Consider the following 25,193-nt stretch of genomic DNA (forward strand, 5'->3'; position numbering starts at 1 on the left):
ACCCAAAATAAAACAAGCACATCTACTTACCGGTATTTCTTCAGATTTTGTAGAGCACAACAGTATATACAGGGTCCCTTCTTTTCATTTGGCATGCAAATTGATTTGCTATTTAGCAAGCAAATGTCACTTGGGAGAATACTAAAACCATTTAAACTCACCATTCTTGGATCCCTGGGAGCTATCCCTGATTTTAGTTGGCTAAAGAAACATGGGGCATTTGTTATTGGCCTTCTGTAGTTATTTGACCATAGGCTATTTACTCACCTCACTTCTGTTCAAACTTCTCATGTAAATCGTGGTTAGTCAATGTGCTAAAATGGATAGTATTATTGCATATCATGTCCATGTAAGCTTGCTCCTGTAAGTATAGTGTAATTTGGCTACTGTAATAATGTTTGAGACTTGATGCGTGTCCAGTCCATCCAACCAGCATATGTTGTGGGTAATTACTTTTTTCACAAAAATGCTTCAGGGAGTAAGATATGAGCTACTGGCTCTCAGACTGGCTCACAGACTAATGGAAGTTCGTGTAGTTAATGGAATACCCATCCCGTGCCCTAGAAAGAAGAAGATAAAGGTACAGGTCCGGGGCCCGGTGGTTCGGAAATCTGGTCTATATGATACAGTAGAGGGAGGATTATATACACTCTTAGAAAAAAGTGTTCCAAAAGTGTTCCTCATAGGAGAACCCCTTTAGGTTCCAGGTAAAAACCCTTTTGGTTCCAGGTAGAACCCTTTTGGGTGTCATGTAGAACCGTCTGAGGAAAGGGTTCTGCATGGAACCCAAACGGACTCTACAAAGGGTTATCCTATGGGGACAGCCTCAGAATCCTTTTAGCTTTGAGATAACACCTTTTTTTCTAAGAGTGTACTATGGATTATAGCGTACTGAATACTATGTTTCCTGGTTTGACCACTGTTATTAATCTCTCTCCCCTCCCTTCCTGCCCCCCCAGGCCGAGCCAGTCTGCACGGAAAATCTTCTCTGCGGATTGAGAAGGTGCGTTCAGACGACCAGGGCTGGTATGAGTGTAAGGTACTGATGTTGGAGCAGCAGTACAACACCTTTCACAACGGCAGCTGGGTGCACCTCACAGTAAACGGTGAGTTAGGTGGACGTCACAGGCACACACGCACACACACGCAACCAGTCCATCACTCTCTCATACACACAATTGCACGCCCAACCCTCCACACACACAGACACCTGTCGCTGTGTTAGCAGGCACCTCAGACAGACACGCAGCCTCCCCCGGTCCCTGGTCACAGCACATTAGCTCAGTGTCATCAGTGCTGTATGACTTACCCAGAGCTCTGGAGAGGAGCCAGTCATTTAGGCCCCAGGTCCCTCCGCTCTACCACTGTCCAACTGTCACACCTCTGCTAGACTAACTGAAATGGATTCATTGCAGCAGCCGTCTGCTGACTGGACACCCCAGCCCTTACTGCTGTGGATGGGTTGAATGTCCTATAATGAGACCTTAGTTATCAACATAACAAGTCAGTTTGGCTTCGTCAATGGGTCTTTGATGAAGGCGATTCTGTTGTTTGGGGTGGGTGGTTTCATGTTTTGCCATAGATTTTCAAGCCAATTTAACTCCAAACTGTAACTAGGCCACTCAGGAACATTCAATGTCGTCTTGGTAAGCAACTGTAGTGTATATTTGGCCTTGTGTTTTAAGGTTATTGTCCTGCTGAAAGGTGAATATCAATCAATTCAATCAATCAATCAATCAATCAATCAATCAATCAAATGTATTTTTTACATCAGCCGATGTCACAAAGTGCTATACAGAAACCCAGCCTAAATCCCCAAACAGCAAGCACGGTGGGTGGCTAGGAAAAACCTAGAGAGAAACCAGGCTCTGAGGGTTGGCCAGTCCTCTTCTGGCTGGGGTGGCTAGGAAACACCTAGAGAGAAACCAGGCTCTGAGGGTTGGCCAGTCCTCTTCTGGCTGTGCCGGGTAGAGATTATAACAGTACATGGCCAAGATGTTCAAACATTGATAGATGACCAGCCGGGTAAAATAATAATAATTACAGTGGTTGTAGAGGGTGCAACAGGTCCGCACCTCAGGAGTAAATATCAGTTGACTTTTCATAGCCGATGATTCAGAGTTTGAGACAGCAGGTGCGGTAGAGAGAGTCGAAAACAGCAGGTCCGGGACAAGGTAGCATGTCCGGTGAACAGATCAGGGTCCCATAGCCGCAGGCAGAACAGTTAAAACTGGAGCAGCAGCATGACCAGGTGGACTGGGGACAGCAAGGAGTCATCAGGCCAGGTAGTCCTGAGACATGGTCCTAAGGCTCAGGTCCAACGAGAGAAGAGAGAAAAATAGAATTTGAGGGAGCATACTTATATTCACACAGGACACTAGATAAGAGGAGAATATAACAGACTGACCCTAGCCCCCTGACACATAAACTATTGCAGCATAGATACTGGAGGCTGAGACAGGAGGGGTCGGGAGACACTGTGGCCCCGTCCGATGATACACCCAGACAGGGCCAACCAGGCAGGATATAACCCCAGCCACTTTGCCAAGGCACAGCCCTCACACCACTAGAGGGATATCTTCAAACCACCAACTTACTACCCTGAGACAAGTATAGCCCACAAAGATCTCCCCCAGGGCATGAACCTGAGGGGGGCACCAACCCAGATGGGAAGATCACGTCAGTGACTCAACCGACGCACCTCTCCTAGGGACACAATGGAAGAGCACCAGTAAGCCAGTGACTCAGCCCCCGTAATAGGGTTAGAAGCAGAGAATCTCAGTGGAGAGAAAGGAAACCGGCCAGGCAGAGACAGCAAGGGCGGTTCGTCGCTCCAGTGCATTTCCATTCACCTTCACACCCCTGGGCCAGACTACACTCAATCATAGGACCAACCTACTGAAGAGATGAGTCTTCAATAAAGACTTAAAGGTTGAGACCGAGTCTGCGTCTGTCACATGGATAGGCAGACCATTCCATAAAAATAGAGCTCAATAGGAGAAAGCCCTGCCTCCAGCTGTTTGCTTAGAAATTCTAGGGGCAGTAAGGCCAGCGTCTTGTGACCGTGACATGTAGGTATGTACGGCAGGACCAAATCTGAAAGATAGGTAGGAGCAAGCCCATGTAATGCTTTGAAGGTTAGCAGTAAAACCTTGAAATCAGCCCTAGCCTCAACAGGAAGCCTGTGTAGAGAGGCTAGCACTGGAGTAATATGATCAAATGTTTTGGTTCTAGTCAAGATTCTAGCAGCCGTGTTAAGCACTAACTGAAGTTTATTTAGTGCTTTATCTGGGTAGTGGGGAAGTAGAGCATTGCAGTAGTCTAATCTAGAAGTGACAAAAGCATGGATACATTTTTCTGCATCAGTTTGGACAGAAAGCTTCAGATTTTTTAAATGTTACGTAGATGGAAATAAACTGTCCTTGAAACAGTCTTGATATGTTCGTCTAAAGAGAGATCAGGGTCCAGAGTAATGCTGAGGTCTTTTACAGTTTTATTTGAGTCGACTATACAGCCATCAAGATTAATTGTCAGATCCAACAGAAGATCTCTTTTTTTCTTGGGACCTAGAACTAGCATCTCTGTTTTGTCAGAGTTTAAAAGTAACACATTTTCTGCCATCCACTTCCTTATGTCTGAAAAACATAAACATTATTAAAGTCACCAAAAAGTTTTATATTATCTGCCATGACTACAAGGTCCGATAGGAATTCAGGGAACTCCGTGAGGAACGCTATATACGACCCAGGAGGCCTGTAAACAGTTGCTATAAAAAGTGATTGAGTAGGATGCATAGGTTTCATGACTAGAAGCTCAGACGACGAAAACAGTCTTTTTTTATTGTCAATTGAAATTTGCCTTAGTAAATGTTAGCAACACCTCCAACCTTTGTGCGATGGATATGGTCAGTAGTGTAACCAGGAGGAGAGGCCTCAATTAACACAGTAAATTAATCAGACTTAAGCCATGTTTCAGTCAGGCCAATCACATCAAGATTATGATCAGTGATTAGTTAATTGACTATAACTGCCTTGGAAGTGAGGGATCTAACATTAAGTAGCCCTATTTTGAGATGTGAGATATTTTTTTATTTCACCTTTATTTAACCAGGTAGGCCAGTTGAGAACAAGTTCTCATTTACAACTGTGGCCTGGCCAAGATAAAGCAAAGCAGTGCGACAAAAACAACAACACAGAGTTACACATAAACAAACGTACAGTCAATAACACAATAGAAAAGAAAAATAGAAAATATATGTACAGTGTGGGCAAATGTAGAAGAGTAGGGAGGTAGGCAATAAATAGGCCCTAGAGTCGAAAATAATTACAATTTAGCATTAATACTGGAGTGATAGATGTGCAAGTAGAGTTACTAGGATGCAAAATCTGCTATTTACAGATTGGCTGTGCACAGGTACAGTGATCGGTAAGCTGCTTAGGCAGCTGATACTTGCAATTCGTTCCAGTCATTGGCAGCAGAGAACTGGAAGGAAAGGCAGCCAAAGGAAGTGTTGGCTTTGGGAATGACCAGTGCAATATACCCGCTGGAGCGCATGCTACGGGTGGGTGTTGCTATGGTGACCAGTGAGCTGAGATAAGGTGAGGCTTTACCTAGCAAATACTTATAGATGACCTGGAGCCAGTGGGTTTGGCGATGGATACGTAGTGAGGGCCAGCCAACGAGAACATACAGGTCGCAGTGGTGGGACGTATATGGGGCTTTGGTGATAAAACGGATGGCACTGTGATAGACTACATCCAGTTTGCTGAGTAGAGCGTTGGAGGCTATTTTGTAAATTACATCGCCGAAGTCAAGGATCGGTAGGATAGTCAGTTTTACAAGGTTATGTTTGGCAGCATGAGTGAAGGAGGCTTTGTTGTGAAATAGGAAGCCGATTCTAGATGTAATTTTGGATTGGAGATGCTTAGTGTGAGTCTGGAAGGAGAGTTTACAGTCTAACCAGACACCTAGGTATTTGTAGTTGTCCACATATTCTAGGTCAGAACTGTCCAGAGTAGTGATGCAAGACTGGCGGGAGGGTGCTGGCATCAATCTGTTGAAGAGCCTGCACTTAGTTTTACTAGCATTTAAAAGCAGTTGGAGGCCACTGAAGGAGTGTTGTATGGTGTTGAAGCTTGTTTAGAGGTTTGTTAGCACAGTGTCCAAAGAAGGGCCAGATGTATACACAATGGTGTCGTCTGCATAGAGGTGGATCAGAGAATCACTAGCAGCTAGAGCGACATTATTGATATATACAGAGAAAAGTGTTGGCCTGAGAATTGAACCCTGTGGCACCCCCATAGAGACGGCCAGAGGTCTGGAAAACAGGCCCTCCGATTTGACACGCTTTACTCTATCTGAGAAGTAGTTGGTGAACCAGGCGAGGCAGTCATTTGAGAAGCCAAGGCTAATGAGTCTGCCGATAAGAATGCGGTAATTGACAGGTTTGAAAGCCTTGGCCAGGTCGATGAAGATGGCTGCACAGTACTGTCTTTTATCGATGGTGGTTATGATATCGTTTACGACCTTGACCGTGGCTGAGGTGCACCCATAACCAGCTCAGAAACCAGATTCCATAGTGGAGAAGGTACGGTGGGATTCGAAATGGTCGGTGATCTGTTTATTAACTTGGCTTTCGAAGATTTTAGAAAGGCAGGGCAGGATGGATATACTGTAGGTCTATAACAGTTTGCGTCTAGAGTGTCTCCCCTTTGAAGAGGGGGATGACCGTGGCAGCATCCAATCTTTGGGGATCTCAGACTACACGAAAGAGAGGTTGAACACGCTAGTAATAGGGGTTGCAACAATTTCGGCTGTTCAATTTAGAAGGTCCAGATTGTCTAGCCCAGCTGATTTGTAGGGATCCAGATTTTGCAGTTCTAACAGAACATCAGCTGTCTGGATTTGGGTGAAGTAGAAGGGGGGGGCAAGATGCTGCGGGGGGTGCTGAGATGTTGTCCAGGATAGGGGTAGCCAGGTTGAAAGCATGGCCAGCTGTGGAAAAATGCTAATTGAAATGATCAATTATCGTAGATTTTTCGGTGGTGACAGTGTTTCCTATCCAGTGGGTAGCTAAGATGAGGTGCTCTTATTCTCCATGGACTTTAGTGTCCCAAAACTTTTAGAAATTAGTGCCACAGGATGAAAATATCTAAATCTAGCCTTAGCTTTCATAACTGACTGAATATATCGGTTCCTGACTTCCCTGAAAAGTTGCATATTGCGGGGGCTAATTGATGCAGAACACCACAAGATGTGATTGTGCTGGTCAAGGGCAGTCAAGTCTGGGGTGAACCACGGACTATATCTGCTCTTAGTTCTACATTTTTTGAATGGGGCATGCTTATTTAAGATGGCGAGGAAAGCACTTTTGAAGAGCAACCAGGCATCCTCTACTGACGGGATGAGGTCAATATCCTTCCAGGATACCCGGGCCAGGTCAATTAGAAAGGCCTGCTCGCTGAAGTATTTTAGGGAGCGTTTTATAGTGATGAGGGGTGAACGTTTGACAGCTTACCCGGTACGAACGCAGGAAATGAGGCAGTGATAGCTGAGATACTGGTTAAAGACAGTATAGGTGTATTTAGAGGGCAGGTTGGTCAGGATGATATCTAAGACGGTGCCCATGGTCACGGATTTCATGTTGTACCTGGTAGGTTGCTTGATGATGTGTGTGATTGAGGGCATCTAGCTTAACTTGTAGGATGGCCGGGGTGTTAAGAATGTCCCAGTTTAGGTCACCTAACAGTACGAACTCTGAAGACCGATGGGGGGCGATCAATTCACATATGGTGTCCAGAGCACAGCTGGGGGCTGAGGGGGCGTCTATAACAAGCAGCAAAGGTGAGAGACTTGTTTCTGGAAAGGTGGATTTTTAAAAGTAGAAGCTTGATTTGTTTGGGCACAGACCTGGATAGTATGACAGAGCTCTGCAGGCTATCTCTGCAGTAGATTGCAACTCTGCCCCCTTTGGCAGTTCTATCTTGTCGGAAAATGTTATAGTTAGGGATGGACATTTCTGGATTTTTGGTGGCCTTCCTAAGCCAGGATTCAGACACGACTCGGACATCCGGGTTGGCGGAGTGTGCTAAAGTAGTGAATAAAACAAACTTAGGAGGAGGCTTCTAATGTTAACATGCATGAAACCAAGGCTATTACGGTTACAGAAGTCATCAAAAGAGAGCACCTGGGGAATGGGAGTGATGCTGGGGGCAGCAGGGCCTGGGTTACATGGGTCTACATCACCAGATGAACAAATGAGGAGTAGGATAAGAGTACGGCTAAAGGCTAAAAGATCTGGTCGTCTAGTGCTTTCGGAACAGAGAGTAAAAGCAGCAGGTTTCTGGACACGGAAGAATAGATTCAAAGCATAATGTACTTAAAGTGCATTTCTTTGCCACATTTTTTGCGTGTTTTGGAATATTTTTTATTCTGTACAGGCTTCCTAAGTATTGTGGAGTAACTACAATGTTGTTGATCCATCCTCAGTTTTTTACTATCTGTAACTGTTTCAAAGTCCCCATTGGCCTCATGGTGAAATCCCTGAGCGGTTTCCTTCCCCTCCGGCAACTGAGTTTTAGTGGCGGGTGTACTGATACAGCATTCAAAGTGTAATGAATAACTTCACCATGTTCAAAGGGATATTCAATGTCTGCTTTTTAAAATTGCAATTTAGAATTTGTGTTTTAAATTCATTGCTGTACTGAGGGACTCTACAGATAATTGTATGTGTGTGGTACAGAGATGAGGTAGTCATTAAAAAATCATGTTTAACACTATTATTGCACAAAGAGTCCATGCAACTTCAGCTTTTAATTTTTTATTAATTTCTAAAAACATAATTCCGGGGTATTGTGTGTAGGCCAGTGACAAAAAAAATCATGTTTTTCACATTTTAATTCAGGCTGTCTCTCAACAAAATGTGTGAAAAGTCAAGGGGTCTTTCTGAAGGCACTGTATTTCAATAACCCAGCCTCCATGTAAAAACCTTGTTGTCACTGCCCGAATGCATTTCGATGATTTGTGTGCTCAATAAAGTGTCCCAATGTGTGAAACAAAAAATAAACTGCCAGAGTTCAATCATGCCGCCTCAGTGTGCTGGAAGTATTTTTTAACTGATCTAGGTAACCAGTTTAGACAAAACAGGGCTGATTATTATGTTGCTGTCCTTGAATTCTGTGTTTGTCTAAAGAAAAGCTTACCACAGCATCAACTCCCCATGACCCTGATCAGTAAGATTAGTTTCCAGATCAGATCAATGGATGAAATGTGGACACTGCCCGAACCGGAACTCACTGTAGCCAGCCAGCCAGCCAGCCAGCGTGTGTGTGTGTGTGTGTGTGTGTGTGTGTGTGTGTGTGTGTGTGTGTGTGTGTGTGTGTGTGTGTGTGTGTGTGTGTGTGTGTGTGTGTGTGTGTGTGTGTGTGTGTGTGTGTGTGTGTGTGTGTGTGTGTGTGTGTGTGTGCCTGCACGCACATGTGTGCTTGCTAGTGTGTGTGTGCCTGCACATGTGTGCTTGCTAGTGTGTGCTTATGCGCATGTGCTCATGTTTGTGTCTGTCTGTGAATGTGTGTACGCACTCTCCTGTGTGTGTTTGCAGTGCCTGCGGGCCTATTTGTGTCCGTGGAGCCGCCTCTTACAACACCAACCCACTGTAGCAGTGGCAAAGTCATAAATATCCATTGTGGGGTTTGGAAATCTTTTGGGATGTATGGATATCCAAGCTCCCAATGACATTGGTGAAGATCACGTGAAATTTGGTACTTGGTTCAACTATTTTGCTACCATGCTACCCTGCATTTCCTGTTTATTGAAGTGCAAAATATTTCAAAATATCTCTAGATACAGTATGAGAGACTAACCAACCCAAAAGGAGTTGTGTAATCTACGCACACACTATCGAGCAGCTTTATCGAGTCCCATGTTTGGTACTGCAATCATCGATACTGGATGGAGACTTCAATCTTCAAGTAATTAAATGGAAGCAACTCCAAGCCCTTGAACCGGCACGACAGCTCTGTGTTTTTGAATGTTTATTTTTTATTTTTTTTAAATTTGTGGAGATACCACTCAAAGAGCTCATTACCATCCCTTCCAACATCGTGACTGCCTTCCTTATGCCTTCAAATGACACAGGAAATGCCTTACGCAACGTCATGAATATATTTATGGTGCCTTGTGCTGCCAGAACTCTCTCGGGGTTTGGAGCCGGCACATAATGATAATGCGGCAGCCGCTGCCTGTTGTGCACTGGTGGTCTCTGTTGTCAGGAGGCTATTTGGGGAAGTTGCTAATTAATCAAATTTCAAATCACATGTATTTATATAGGCCTTTGTACATCAGCTGATATCTCAAAGGGCTGTACAGAAACCCAGCCTAAAACCCCAAACAGCAAGCAATGCAGGTGTAATTAGCAGTTAGCTTCAGTAGCGCTGAGTAACTGAGTAGGTTAGAGCCAGGTTAGCGTCCATAGCATTGAGTGGCAATCGGTTGGGCTATTGTGATGCTGATGTAGATACTGCTGTTCAAGTTCCTGTGATATTCCTCGCTCTCAGACCCTCACGCACCCTGTCAACCAAGGTGTGAGCTAAGTGTTGAAAGGGGGAAGGGGAGAGGGGTTGGTGGGAATTATGCTTTTCTGTGTAGAGTTGGGGATTTTTCCTCCCAAGCTTTTGATTTGAATGGGATGGGGGGGTTCAGATCTCCAAGGCTTGGTCCATTGACCCCTCAAATAGCTCCTCCAGCTCCCCCTCTCATCCTCCATCCCTCCTTTGCAGCAGAGGTCTGCATAAAAGCTGCACAGCTTCTCTATATCTTTCCTCTATCCCACTCTTTCACTCTCTGTCTCTATCTCATTCTATTTGTCTCTCTCTGTCTGCTGCATTCATTTAATCTCTAGTTCTCTCTCTCATAGCTCTCTGAAAAAAAACATATTTTTCTGTCTCCTCTTACGCCTCTGAACAGATGAACCCATGACCCCTGGCCACTGTTTAGGATTAAAGAAACCGCCCAGACTGCAGGAGAAAAGGGCCAAAACTCTACATTATGCTCCTTGCAACTATGATGTAAAAGGAGAAAAAAGTATAAAGACTGAAGAATTCACAATGATGATAATAACCAACTTTATTTGCGTCTTATAATAGAGGAGACAAGGCGACACATGAGGAGCTTTTAATATTCAAATAGACCAACTGCATTAAACAACATTCAGTTAAAACATGTAGAACAACTTGAAAGGGAGGATGGAAAGAAATAAATGGAATGAAAAGTAATGGTGTTGGAGTGTCTTTGGAGCAGTGCTGCCACATCATCAGAACATGACGCCTCACACCGAGTGGGAGGTTTCTCTGCACCGTCACGCTACAAAGTGGAAGGGACCAATACTCATTGCACATGCTGGCAGACTCAACAAACCAGTTAAACCACCCCTCTCATTCAAACAAATGATTCCTTCCTTCCTCGTCTGCAGCTTAGTTGTAATGAAAACGTTATAGCAGCACACTTTGAGACTGTACCACACTCACAGAGCATAGTGATAGCCTCTTAAAGGTGTAGTCACCCAAAATCAAAGTTGTCAGATTTGGTGAACTATCCTTTTAATTGAGAGATCTGAGAATAGATCTGAGAGCGTACACTTTTTTGTTGCTTTTTTGGAGCTCTGTGCCTATGAATCAGACTGGAAGTGCAGTCATGCACTGTCTGTGTTGTAGGATGAATGGAAACTCTTTTATCCTCCACTGCGTTTGATGTCAAAGAGCTAACATGTCAAAGCTTCTTCCCCGTTTCTTTGGTTGCACTTAAACCCGCTCCATACTAAGAAATAAAGAACTGGCTGTTCTCTTCGGGAGGACATCCTTCATATGTAGCTCCTCTAGTAGTTCTTTGATGCTTCTAACAAATGTTGAGAACCAACAGTGGAATTCTAGTCTGACAAAACCCTGTTTTATTCTACTCTATTCTAGTCTTGTGTTTCCCGATTGCCTCACTGCTGAGAAGGTACAGAATAGCCTACCATATTGTAGTAGAGCTTTGTTTATTTGTAATGCACCGGGCGTAGTGGGTGCGGAGTCAGGCACAGGAGGCAGAAGGTACAGAATAGCCTACCATATTGTAGTAGAGCTTTGTTTATTTGTAATGCCCCGGGCGTAGTGGGTACGGAGTCAGGCACAGGAGGCAGAAGGTACAGTATATCCTACCATATTGTAGTAGAGCTTTGTTTATTTGTAATGCACTGGGCGTAGTGAGTACGGAGTCAGGCACAGGAGGCAGAAGGTACAGTATATCCTACCATATTGTAGTAGAGCTTTGTTTATTTGTAATGCACTGGGCGTAGTGAGTACGGAGTCAGGCACAGGAGGCAGAAGGTACAGAATAGCCTACCATATTGTAGTAGAGCTTTGTTTATTTGTAATGCACTGGGCGTAGTGAGTACGGAGTCAGGCACAGGAGGCAGAAGGTACAGTATAGCCTACCATATTGTAGTAGAGCTTTGTTTATTTGTAATGCCCCGGGCGTAGTGGGTACGGAGTCAGGCACAGGAGGCAGAAGGTACAGAATAGCCTACCATATTGTAGTAGAGCTTTGTTTATTTGTAATGCACTGGGCGTAGTGAGTACGGAGTCAGGCACAGGAGGCAGAAGGTACAGTATATCCTACCATATTGTAGTAGAGTTTTGTTTATTTGTAATGCGCTGGGCGTAGTGGGTGCGGAGTCAGGCACAGGAGGCAGAAGGTACAGAATAGCGCTTTATTACGCACTGAAAAAATAGTACTCGCCAAGATACTGGGTGCACATACACACATGCCCAAAACCAGAACCTAACCAGTCCGGAGGGAAAACCCAAAAACAACACGCACTACCACACAATAACACAGTGGGAAATGAAATAAGCTGAAATGAAATAAGCTGATGGTAGCCAATTATTGCTGATGGAAGCCAAATGACCGGAAAAAAGCTTCTGGATTACACATGTAAGCAGATCAGATCCATTATGAGATGACTATAGATACGTAGAATATGAAAAAAGAGCTGTATGAGTCATTGGGTACATTTACGTGCTCACAATAATATGATTATTGGGAATACTCAAATTAATATAATAGGTAGATGAAAATGTTTACATGATTTACAAGATCGATATCCCTAATAATCCTGTTTACATTCACACTTCTGAAAACAGGCTAGTTGAAGGTGACTCTGATGAATGCAGAAGATTGCCAATCAAAATAAAAGTTCTACCACCATGTTATTTTTGGGAAATCTATTTCATTCTGAGTTCGGACATATGACCGTTTGGCTCCTGCTTTAAAATGATGTGCAGCTTATAAAGGTTTCATAAACCCTTTATAAACACTGCATAAATGTGTCACAAATCATCTATGACCGTATGTCATGGTCTATGAAGTGTTCATAAATGTAGCATAACTGTGTGAAATAACCACCATTGTAAAATGTGACACAACCCAGTATGTCAAACTCAAATATGACATAAACCTGTACTTTATCAAGGGTGGCATAAGCACCTCTTAATAAAGGCTTTATTAATCATATTAAATTGAGGCTTCACAAAGCATTTATAACCTTGTCATGCATCTTGGTAGAGCATTTCAACGCCAAGATAGTGGATTTGATTCCTGGGACCACCCACACGTAAAAATGTATGCACACAAGACTGTAAGTTTCTTTGGATAAAAGCATTTGCTAAATTGTATATATTATATTATATTAATCTAAAACATTTCTTAGGATGGCTCAACCTCTTTCCCTATTGGGTGTATAGCCAATATTGGATCTGACCTCAACTTTCCCCAAAATGCTGTGCTGCAGGATGGCACACACACCCTAAAGTGCAGTTTTTTTTCTTAAAAGTTATATTTTCTTGGTTTTGTTTTCCCAGGCTTTGGATATCCCCAGTTTTTGCATACTTTTTGAATAGAAAAACAACTAAATTAGATTTTCTGTGTTCACAAAAATGCTTAAACCACATCAGGGGACAACTTTTGATGTCTGTGAAAAATCTATGAAACGTTGATATTTGAGTGTAGTTTAATTCTCAACTGTTGTTTGGTTAGCGGAGTTTCTTGTGATGTTTGTAAATCAAATACCCACTTTTGGTGCCACTGGACAGTGAAAAAATAGTAAGTTAACCTTTTGTACATCGCAGTGTTCCGTACACTTGACCTTATTTTAGCGCCCCAAAAATGTAATACTTCCAGGTCAACTGCAATATGAATACCATTGTAAAGCACAATTTATTCCCTTTCCAGCAAAATCAATGACGAGACCTTCATGCACTAAATTTATCTTCACAAGTAATCTGCGGCTGTCACGGTTTTTGAGAGTCATGATGGCTCACAGTGATGACGTCAAAAATTAACATATATTTTTTATAATTACATTTAACTAGGAAAGTCAGTTATGACAAATTCTTATCTACAATGATGGCCTACACCGGCCAAACCCGGACGACGCTGGGCCAATTGTGCACCACCCAATCACGGCCAGTTGTGATACAGCCTGGATTTGAACCAGGGTGTCTGTAATGACGCCTCAAGCACTGATATGCAGTGCCATAGACCGCTGCGCTACTCGGGAGCCCAATTGTTTGAATTAACTATTGGTGAACTCAATTAATTAACTTTACACTCACCATTACGCTCAACATTGATAATTTCTTGTTTTTAATCTGCGAGAAAAGCCCTACCCCTGGTGGAAAGAGGCACACAATGAGTTGCATAACGTACAGCGTCAGAGCGGTCAGTGTTTTTCAACTTTTCTTCAATACTATTGGTACATTTCCATGTCAATCAACGCTTGAACAGAAACTTAGTTTACACCCCGGATTTTGATGCCAACACAGTCGCTACAGTCCCATTAGTTTTCATTGCAGCCTAGTTAGAATGCCGCTGTTACACAAAATGTGTACAGAACGGTGTTAGTCAAAGTTATTTATTGTAATTTGTATATAGTAGTTAAGTGTTGCATTACATTACATAGCTACCTCACACGTTATTTTGAATAATTTTGGTGACTTCACAATAATTGCTAGCTCGCTAGCTAACAAAGTTTAGCTAGCTAGCAGGCTCAGCTAAATAAAAATCCCCTAGATACAGCCAAGTCTCATAGTCACGTCATGAGATTTGTAAATGAAAGAGGAATATAATAATACAGATCGAATGGAGTTTCCCATCTCCCCATTTAGAGTATTTCTGGCACAGCACAGAAATGCTCTTATCCAGATGTTGTGACAAAGTGATTTCCTAACAGACCTGCTAACTTTCTTTGTTGTTACTTTTAAGGTTAGAACCAACATGCAGGACCTCCAGTAGGCAGAGAGTAGTGTAGCTTGTCCCTGCCAGCTCAGAGACAAGCTACACTATTAATATCCCTGCGTAATGTTCAATGTAATTGCATTGCTGGACTTTTTGGAACTTTGTAGAATATTTTTTTTTAAAGAAGGAAATGTATAGTTTAAAAATGTCTTTAATATTTAAATGATTTAGCTGTTATTGATAATTCCCTAAGTGTTAATACATTTGTGTTTGCATCATTAAGCCTTTATGCATGTGTTATGAATGACCAGAAGTGACTGACTTCATAATAAGTACAGCGTCATATCATATAAGGCATTTATGGAGGAGGTACTGTTTAGGGATAGTTAGGGAGATTTCAGCGAATCTAGGGGATTTCAATGGAGCTAAATACATCTTGCTGGGTGTAACAACTTTAGCCATTAAATCCTGTTCAATAGGGAGGTTTTGTTTCCCAAATACAACACACAGTGCATAGGCTAATGTGTCATGCTAAGTAACATACCCTTGGCCATTCACAATCTTAACAAGTGAATATTATGAAGTTTGAAGTCACATTCAAGGCACAAAAAAACATTAGATGGGAGATTTTTTTATTTTTTTTATTTTACTAGGCAAGTCAGTTAAGAACAAATTCTTATTTTCAATGACGGCCTAGGAACAGTGGGTTAACTGCCTGTTCAGGGGCAGAACGACAGATTTGTACCTTGTCAGCTCGGGTGTTTGAACTTGCAACCTTCCGGTTACTAGTCCAATGCTCCAACCACTAGGCTACCTCGCCACCCCGTGATGATGACATTGTTGACCCATAAGCCCATATTCAGGCTTGTGCCAGACATGGATTGGTTAGCTGGTCTTATGTCCCTGATGAACTGGGTTTAGCTCTCTCTATCTGAATATAAGGTGTAATCTATGATCCCAGACCCCGAGCTCAATGTATGAGATTTAGCTCATAAACAGAGTGCCAGCGGAATGATTGCATGGACCATACAGTATTGTTAGCCATTACCGTAGTGCCATTCAACATTGCAAAACCATGGTGAGTGTAACAAAAGAGAGAGCAGTGTAATACAATAAGCTTTTATTTGTGAAGGGGAACTCAGAGTTTGTGTGCATTCTTTCACGTGACAATGCTTCATTGTAAATAATGTATAAAGGCATGCATGTATATGTGTGTGCCATTGTCAGAATACGAATCTCTGTGTCGAAACAACTTTGACTTGACCTTGACACGTCCATCCTCACACAGAGATGCCATGTCAAGACAAACTGCATATGCTGAAGTGTAGATGTGTGTGTATGTGCGCAGCAGGATCAATGCAGATATTCAATATGCACTCATCATAACATGATATAGAGAATCTGACGAAACTTGTCACTGACAGTCTACTGCTAATAAAGTCCCAAATCTACCTACTGGTCTCTAGAAAGAGTAGTTTTGCTCCTGTGGTTGCTAGTTGCTGGATGTTGAACTAGTGAAACGGTGACATTGCACTGTAGTTACAGTATGTCTGAAAAGCTAACAGCTGTTTTTGTACTGCTCCAGTGCTGCATCATACAGTAATAGTATTGAACTGCTTTCACACATTTGACCCTGCAGATAGTACAGAATACAGATCAGTCTGAAATTCACACTCACAGTGTGGGACAATACCCATTGTTCAAACTATCGGGGGGATATGTTACAACTAGACAGCCGGCGTTATCAGTTCAACGATATAAAGAGAACATGCAAGTTTGAGCCTTTGTCTACCGAAAGCTTTGGGAAGCAGGGATGCCGAAATGAGAGATAGAGATGGAGAAACAAATGTGCAGTAAATAAACCGATGTGCTGATACACCACCGCAGCTAATTACGCAAAAACAAAAAAAGCGAGAAAGATCGCTTTGGGGCACTTTACTCAAAAAACAAATGCAAATCCCAATTTTATCTCAGAAATGAAATCCTCTTTGCCCCGGGGCTTGAAGATTGGGATCGGAACAGAACATCTGAGACAATTGGCGCGTCTCCCGACAAAACAGACCCCCGCTGTCCCTCCTGGACAGAGAGACACAACCAAGCTTATATATACATGCAGCATAAAATCCGATATTAAACTGATTATGGTATTAGTAATGTAAACACCTTAGTCCGCTTATCTTAATCGGTGTATGGTCATAATCGCTGCCCGCACCCGCCCGACTAGCATCACTACTCTGGACGGTTCTGACTTAGAATATGTGTACAACTACAAATACCTAGGTGTGTCTGGCTAGATTGTAAACTCTCCTTCCAGACTCATATTAAGCATCTCCAATCCAAAATTAAATCTAGAATCGGCTTCCTATTTCACAACAAAGCCTCCTTCACTCACGCTGTCAAACATAACCTCATAAAACTGACTATCCTAGTGATCCTCGACTGTCATTTACAAAATAGCCTCCAATACTCTACTCAGCAAACTTGATGCAGTCTATCACAGTGCCATCCGTTTTGTCACCAAAGCCCCATATACCACACACCACTGCGACCTGTATGCTCTCGTCGGCTGGCCCTCGTTACATATTCGTCGCCAGACCCATTGGCCCCAGGTCATCTATACGTCTTTGCTAGGTAAAGCTCCGCCTTATCTCAGCTCACTGGTCACCATAACAACACCCACCCGTGGCACGCACTTGTCGTGACGTTGTATTAGTTAATGTCACTACTGTTGTTCATCGAATGATTAAAGTTTCTAATTGCGTGATTAACTTAATGAAGCTATTATTAACTCATTAACCTGGGGCTCCATGAGAACTAGTTTTTATTGAGTTTCTATTTCCCAAATTAACTCAAAGAATATCAGAATATCGATTTTACAACAGCCGCTAATTAACCAGTTGCCTCTACCAATCTCGTTCTGAACGTCGTATAGCCCGTGAATCTGCATGGACCCGGGTCTCACCAATGAGTTCATACCACACCAATCTTAGTTGAGTATTTATTTACTAAAAAGCTAAAATGATACACATAGACAAAACACATTATAGGCTATTGATTAGAACTTAGTATAACGGGCCAACACACTATGGCGCGTGTTACCCACAATGGGGATTTCAAAAGAGAGAGAAAAAAGAAAGTACACAAGAAAAATATATATTTGGGTGAACTTGTCAGCTATGCTATTCCAACCCCAGCCTTGCCCCAAACTGCTGCTCTTATGGGTCAGAATATAATCATGTAATTACGTGGGGATGATCTCCAAGGATTCTCTGCGTAGGCTTTCAGCTGTTCAATGACGCACTACTCCGGCGCGCCTCTCTGAGCGTCCTCCCGATGTCAGTGTCCTTTTTGGCTTAGGAGTCTGTTCCCTCACCCTTTGCTCTGGAAGGGGTCTTCTGAGGACAGACAGCTCTGTAGCTCAGAGGTCACAATATAGGAATGAAACCCTTTAGACATCACGATTCGATGGGAGATGGCTTGGTGGTTTGACTTGAATTCACCTGCTTAGACACAGCTACTCATCCGTAGCTTGGTTAGAAAATTATTTCTTTGTCTTCAAACTTGCGTTGCGTTCTGGGTTCGTTGACTTTTTAGACCTTGCTGCAGCTTGGGTCACGTAGTCTTGTCGTAAATTCTATACTCACAGATTTTATACCCTTGGGTCAGAAGTGGGCGTAACCACATTTAGGGCAATTCTCTGGGCGTACCAAGTTAATGAGGCAAGGTCTAGATTTGATTCAAATCCAATTTTAGACAACTAACTTAACATTTCATCTTCCCCAAAACATTCTCTTTGATTTGGATATTTTCCATACAACGTACAATGTATACACATCAAACATATACTAGGAAAACTCTTCACATTACAATGTTTTCGTAATAACGTCATCTATTAACCTTTCATGACAAAACAAAAATGACATACATTTTTATATTCCATCTATTGTCATGACCACCATTGTGGCTGACAGAAACCATTGTTCCAAAGTCCCTTTATTTCATGTTTAATGTTCTGAGGCTGGTTCTCCATAGTAACAGGACAAAGGAATTTGTCTGTGGCCTGAGATTTACCAGGGGCGTGAGGGGTCATAAAACCCCCCACATCTTCAGACCCCTAGATCTCTCCTCCTCTGTTGGGGTTGAAAGATAATCTGTAGGGTTGTGGTATCCTGTAACCTGACCTGGTCAGGACAGTCATGACACACTCCAGCAGGTATATCTCACTGGTCATCCCCAAAGCCAGCACCTCCTTTGGCCGCCTTTCTTTCCAGCCGCCTTTCCTTACCGATCGCTGCAGCTGTACATAGCCCATCTGTAAACAGCCCATCCAACTACCTACCTCATCGCCATATTGTTTTTATTTACTTTTTTGCACACCAGGATTTCTACTTGCACATCATCATCTGCACATCTATCACTCCAGTGTTAATTTGCTGAATTGTAATTACTTCGCTATGGCCTATTTATTGCCTTACTTCCTTACTCCATTTGCACACACTGTATATAGATTTTTCTATTGTGTTATTGACTGTACTTTTGTTTATCCCATGTGTAACTCTGTGTTGTTGTTTTTTGTTGCACTGCTTTGCTTTATCTTGGCCAGGTCGCAGTTGTAAATGAGAACTTGTTCTCAACTGGCCTACCTGGTTTACGTAAGTTTTCCGACCATTTGTTGTGAGACTCGAAATTGAGCTCAGGTACATCCTGTTTCCATCAATCATCCTTGAGATGTTTCTACTACTTGATTGGAGTCCACCTGTGGTAAATTCAATTGATTGGACATGATTTGGTCATTTGATTTGGTAATTTGGGATGTTGTTGCAATGTTGTACATTTAGGGTGGCCAACCATCCTCCAAAAGAGCTAATGGGTGTGCAAGCTTTTATTCCAGTCCTCTAACAAACCACATTTTAGAAACCTTGATAAACAGGCTCTGATGTGTGTGAGGTGAGCTTGGTCAAAAGCCTGCACACCCAGTAGCTCTCCAGACTGAGGGTTGACCACGTGTTATATACAGTTGCCTAACAGGTATTCTACTTTGTGGGGGATTAAGTGCCTTGCTCAATGACAGGAGATGGTACATGGGATCAGAGAGCAGCCTCCCAGTGGCAATACCACATTGTGTAAACTTTTTTTTATACATACATAGAGACTCCACTAACGGTTGGTCATAGTCATTTGGTTTAAATTCATGGAGAATTCATGGAAAGCCAGGAAATTCCATCTTTCAAAATGTGTATGAAGCCTGGAAAGATTGCTTTGTCTCTCTCCAGCAGTCAGATGTATCTTTAGAGAATAACTAGAAGAATGCCAGGTGTTCCGAGTCTGAACACTAAGAGAGAGAGTGGGCCGATGCAGATGGTAAGGCCTGCTATGGGCCAGACTATTAACTAGAGTACTAGTTATGTTGTTTGGCCAGATGTAGTGTCTGTTGCAATTATTGTTTTTAATTGATTCATTTTAAACTGGCAAGATTTTAAAGCTCCAGTCTGGTATTGGAAAAATTCTGTTAGCATCAGGATCCACTTTCAGATATTGCTCCATGGTATAATACTACTACAGTCCTACTGCTACTACTACTACTACTACTGCTACTACTACTACTACTACTGCTGCTACTACTACTACTACTGCTACTACCACTGCTACTACTACTACTACTACTAATACTACTACTGCTACTACTACTACTACTACTACTACTACTGCTACTACTACTACTACTACTACTACTACTATACAACTATTTGTTTACTATTAATAACACTTTTTCATGTGGAGGTGTATTATTGCAAAAGGCATCAGGCTATTTAAAAGGTGCACTTGGAAACACTGCCACGTCCATTAGGGAAAGCGTTTAATTCCCACATTGGCCACCTCCAGTGGCCTCCAGTTTATTTTTAAGGTCCTAGTTGAAGCCCGAGCTACTGCATATGGATGCACTGTACATGTTTATGTCTAATTGAGCACATCTCTCTCTCTCTTTCTATCCCTCTCTCCCTTTCTCTTTCTCTCCTGCTCTTCCTCTCTTCCTCTCTTTCTCCCCTCAATCTCTCCTCTCTCGCTCCCTCTCTCTCTCCTCTATCTCTCCTCTCTCGCTCCCTCTCTCTCTCCTCAATCTCTCCTCTCTCGCTCCCTCTCTCTCTCCTCAATCTCTCCTCTCTCGCTCCCTCTCTCTCTCCTCAATCTCTCCTCTCTCGCTCCCTCTCTCTCTCCTCTATCTCTCCTCTCTCGCTCCCTCTCTCTCTCCTCTATCTCTCCTCTCTCGCTCCCTCTCTCTCTCCTCAATCTCTCCTCTCTCGCTCCCTCTCTCTCTCCTCAATCTCTCCTCTCTCGCTCCCTCTCTCTCTCCTCAATCTCTCCTCTCTCGCTCCCTCTCTCTCTCCTCAATCTCTCCTCAATCTCTCCTCTCTCGCTCCCTCTCTCTCTCCTCAATCTCTCCTCAATCTCTCCTCTCTCGCTCCCTCTCTCTCTCCTCAATCTCTCCTCTCTCGCTCCCTCTCTCTCTCCTCTATCTCTCCTCTCTCGCTCCCTCTCTCTCTCCTCAATCTCTCCTCTCTCGCTCCCTCTCTCTCTCCTCAATCTCTCCTCTCTCGCTCCCTCTCTCTCTCCTCAATCTCTCCTCTCTCGCTCCCTCTCTCTCCTCAATCTCTCCTCTCTCGCTCCCTCTCTCTCTCCTTAATCTCTCCTCTCTCGCTCCGTCTCTCTCTCCTCTATCTCTCTCTGATGTCTTGCTCACTTTTCTCCCTCCCACTCATCCACCTGATGCCACTAATATATTGTCACATTGAAGAAGGGACAGAGAGAAGAGGAGAGGCTATGAGCAGCAGCATGATGCGTGGCTGTGCTGTGGTTGCTGACCTGATGTGACACAGAAAAGGAGGAAAGGGAGAAAGAAAGATAAGAATTGTAATAGCTTCAGGTTTGGCCATACTAGTGCACCACTACTTCGGTACCTGAGATGTGAATACTGACCTGCACTACACACCTGAACCAAATAATTTTATTTTTATTTTTTTATTTCACCTTTATTTAACCAGGTAGGCTAGTTGAGAACAAGTTCTCATTTGCAACTGCGACCTGGCCAAGATAAAGCATAGCAGTGTGAACAGACAACACAGAGTTACACATGGAGTAAACAATTAGCAAGTCAATAACACAGTAGAAAAAAATGGGCAGTCTATATACAATGTGTGCAAAAGGCATGAGGAGGTAGGCGAATAATACAATTTTGCAGATTAACACTGGAGTGATAAATGATCAGATGGGCATGTACAGGTAGAGATATTGGTGTGCAAAAGAGCAGAAAAGTAAATAAATAAAAACAGTATAAAAACAGTATGGGAATGAGGTAGGTGAAAAAGGGTGAGCTATTTACCTATAGACTATGTACAACTGCAGTGATCGGTTAGCTGCTCGGATAGCTGATGTTTGAAGTTGGTGAGGGAGATAAAAGTCTCCAACTTCAAAGATTTTTGCAATTCGTTCCAGTCACAGGCAGCAGAGTACTGGAACGAAAGGCGGCCAAATGAGGTGTTGGCTTTAGGGATGATCAGTGAGATACACCTGCTGGAGCGCGTGCTACGGATGGGTGTTGCCATCGTGACCAGTGAACTGAGATAAGGCGGAGCTTTACCTAGCATGGACTTGTAAATGACCTGGAGCCAGTGGGTCTGGCGACGAATATGTAGTGAGGGCCAGCCGACTAGAGCATACAAGTCGCAGTGGTGGGTGGTATAAGGTGCTTTAGTGACAAAACGGATGGCACTGTGATAGACTGCATCCAGTTTGCTGAGTAGAGTGTTGGAAGCCATTTTGTAGATGACATCGCCGAAGTCGAGGATCGGTAGGATAGTCAGTTTTACTAGGGTAAGCTTGGCAGCGTGAGTGAAGGAGGCTTTGTTGCGGAATAGAAAGCCGACTCTGGATTTGATTTTTGATTGGAGATGTTTGATGTGAGTCTGGAAGGAGAGTTTGCAGTCTAGCCAGACACCTAGGTACTTATAGATGTCCACATATTCAAGGTTGGAACCATCCAGGGTGGTGATGCTAGTCGGGCATGCGGGTGCAGGCAGCGATCGGTTGAAAAGCATGCATTTGGTTTTACTCGCGTTTAAGAGCAGTTGGAGGCCACGGAAGGAGTGTTTTATGGCATTGAAGCTCGTTTGGAGGTTAGATAGCACAGTGTCCAATGACGGGCCGAAAGTATATAGAATGGTGTCGTCTGCGTAGAGGTGGATCAGGGAATCGCCCGCATCAACTGCTCATTCAATTTAGATTCGAATAGGTGAGGTAGTGCTGGACTGAAACAAAAAACAGCACGCACCATAGTCCACTGCCAACCTCTGCAGTATAACACCAGTTATAGCTAAGGGGTAAAGCCAAGGTATTGTTAAAACACCTTTGAATGCAGCAGGCTAGTGGAGATACAGAGAGCCAGTGGATGGACAGATGCTGTGCGCTCTTAATTGCCTGCTTTATTAGCTCCTGGCCAGGTGCTGTTGGTTGCATTAGAACATGAGGCACGAGTCCCACGGGGACAGTGGGATCCAAAGGATGTCATGGAATTGAGATCTGTCTGGATAATACTATAGTTAGTATCTGCGATACTACAGCTACCTGGGTTGGGAACTGCCTAAAGAATAAGTTAGTCATTCACAGATGTGTAACGCTGTGTTGACAGTGGCAGAATGTTATGATTCCCACACAGTATTGAGGTAAAATGGGCAGTAATTACCTAGAGTCCATCTTCCCATGCCTTTATGTCCTTTTGTTAAGGCCTCATGGCATCTGTTTTGGCTCTGATACCATCATGCCTGACTGTTACCCCATGATACATCTAAAAGTGTGGTCACTGGGGCAAACTGTCACACAGGTGTTCCCCAGCAGTAGAGTCAAGGCCAGGTGAAGGTTTCAGCACATGCATTTTGGAACTAAGGAGTTGACTAGTGTGAGGCCCTGGGGTACACTACATCCGATTCCATAGAGGTAGTATCTCGTCTCGTGATCACTGCAGTCTTTCTGTAGGAGAGTGCAGTGCACTTTGTGACTTTTTCTCTGTAAATATTTAATTATGTTTGAGGCCCCAGATATTTTCTTCTCCTAGCCCGTTTTCCAAGACTGTGTTTTTTGATATTTGTTACTTTCCAACATCAGGAAGACAGGGGTCTCTCAAACGTTTTAAATATGTGCGCTATACATTTTTCAAACACACAACAAAGTTGGGCGTTTCCGAAATGTTAGTGGATGAAGCATTCTTTCCAAAATGCTGTGTGACCTGGAAATTATTTTCTAATTTCAACCATGAAATCCAAAAAATATTTTGAAAAGAATTGTGTTGACTACTAAAATGCACAGTAAATATGTTCAGTCCAGTCATTGCCTTTGTGTAATTTAAATTGAGATTTTCACACAATGCCTTGTTTTCATCCACATTTTGCCTGTAATTGGGTATTACAGAAACCGTGTGTCCATTAACGTGCAATTCTGTAGTTAGTCAAATTAACAATTTATGTTTGAAGCTTCTGTAAAGCAAAATGTCCCATGGTATGATGTAAATGGAATATTGTTGTAAAAAGATTATGCACTATGGCGTTACTGTAGTATTGAATACATTGAACAAAACTCAGAGATGAATGTGTTTTTATTCTCTTGCCCCATTTATAAGGCATTTATATACAGTTTAAGTCAGAAGTTTACATACACTTAGATTGGAGTCATTAAAACTAGTTTTTCAACCACTCCACAAATTTCTTGTTAACAAACTATAGTTTTGGCAAGTCGGTTAGGACATCTACTTTGTGCATGACACAAGTCATTTTTCCAACAATTGTTTACAGACAGATTATTTCACTTATAATGTACTGTACCACAATTCTAGTGAGTCAGAAGTTTAATTGGATGTGTACCTGTGGATGTATTTCAAGGCCTACCTTCAAACTCAGTGCCTCTTTGCTTGACATCATGTGAAAATCAAAAGAAATCAGCTAAGACCTCAGAAAAAAATGTAGACCTCCACAAGTCTGGTTTATCCTTGGGAGCAATTTCCAAACGCCTGAAGGTACCACGTTCATCTGTACAAACAATAGTATGCAAGTATAAACACCATGGGACCATGCAGCCGTCATACAGCTCAGGAAGGAGAAGCGTTCTGTCTCCTAGAGATTAATGTACTTTGGTGCGAAAAGTGCAAATCAATCCCAGAACAACAGCAAAGGACCTTATGAAGATGCTGGAGGAAACAGGTACAAAAGTATCTATATCCACAGTAAAACAAGTCCGATATCGACATAACCTAAAAGGCCGCTCAGCAAGGAAGAAGCCACTGCTCCAAAACAGCCATAAAAAAAGCCAGACTACGGTTTGCAACTGCACATGGAGAAATGTCCTCTGGTCTGATGAAACAAAAATGTAACTGTTTGGCCATAATGACCATCGTTATGTTTGGAGGAAAAAGGGGGAGGCTTGCAATCTGAAGAACACCATCCCAACCGTGAAGCACAGGGGTGGCAGCATCATGTTGTGGGGGTGCTTTGCAGGAGGGACTGGTGCACTTCACAAAACAGATGGCATCATGAGGGAAGAAAAGTATGTGGATATATTGAAGCAACATCTCAAGACATCAGTCAGGAAGTTAAAGCTTGGTAGCAAATGGGTCTTCCAAATGGACAATGACCCCAAGCATACTTCCAATGTTGTGGCAAAATGGCTTAAGGATAACAAAGTGAAGGTATTGGAGTGGCCATCACAAAGCTCTGACCTCAATCCCATAGAAAATGTGTGGGCAGAACTGAAAAAGCGTGTGCGAGCAAGGAGGCCTACAAACCTGACTCGGTTACACCAGCTCTGTCAGGAGGAATGGGCCAACATTCACCCGACTTATTGTGGGAAGCTTGACGAAGGCTACCCAAAACGTTTGACCC

At 43.0% G+C, this 25,193-nt stretch overlaps 1 protein-coding gene across 3 annotated transcripts in view; it reads left to right on the plus strand.

Annotated features, from left to right (window-relative positions):
• LOC118389972 (protein turtle homolog B-like) overlaps nucleotides 1-25,193 on the plus strand; it is a 199,097-nt gene that overhangs the window by 61,334 nt on the left and 112,570 nt on the right. For all 3 annotated transcript variants that reach the window (XM_035780029.2, XM_035780030.2, XM_052529798.1), the window contains exon 3: nucleotides 960-1,106. In XM_035780029.2, the coding sequence (XP_035635922.1) occupies nucleotides 960-1,106 (147 nt within the window). The remainder of the gene's footprint in view (nucleotides 1-959; nucleotides 1,107-25,193) is intronic.

Source organism: Oncorhynchus keta, chromosome 11 (assembly GCF_023373465.1).
Source record: "Oncorhynchus keta strain PuntledgeMale-10-30-2019 chromosome 11, Oket_V2, whole genome shotgun sequence".
Classification (NCBI taxonomy): domain Eukaryota; kingdom Metazoa; phylum Chordata; class Actinopteri; order Salmoniformes; family Salmonidae; genus Oncorhynchus; species Oncorhynchus keta.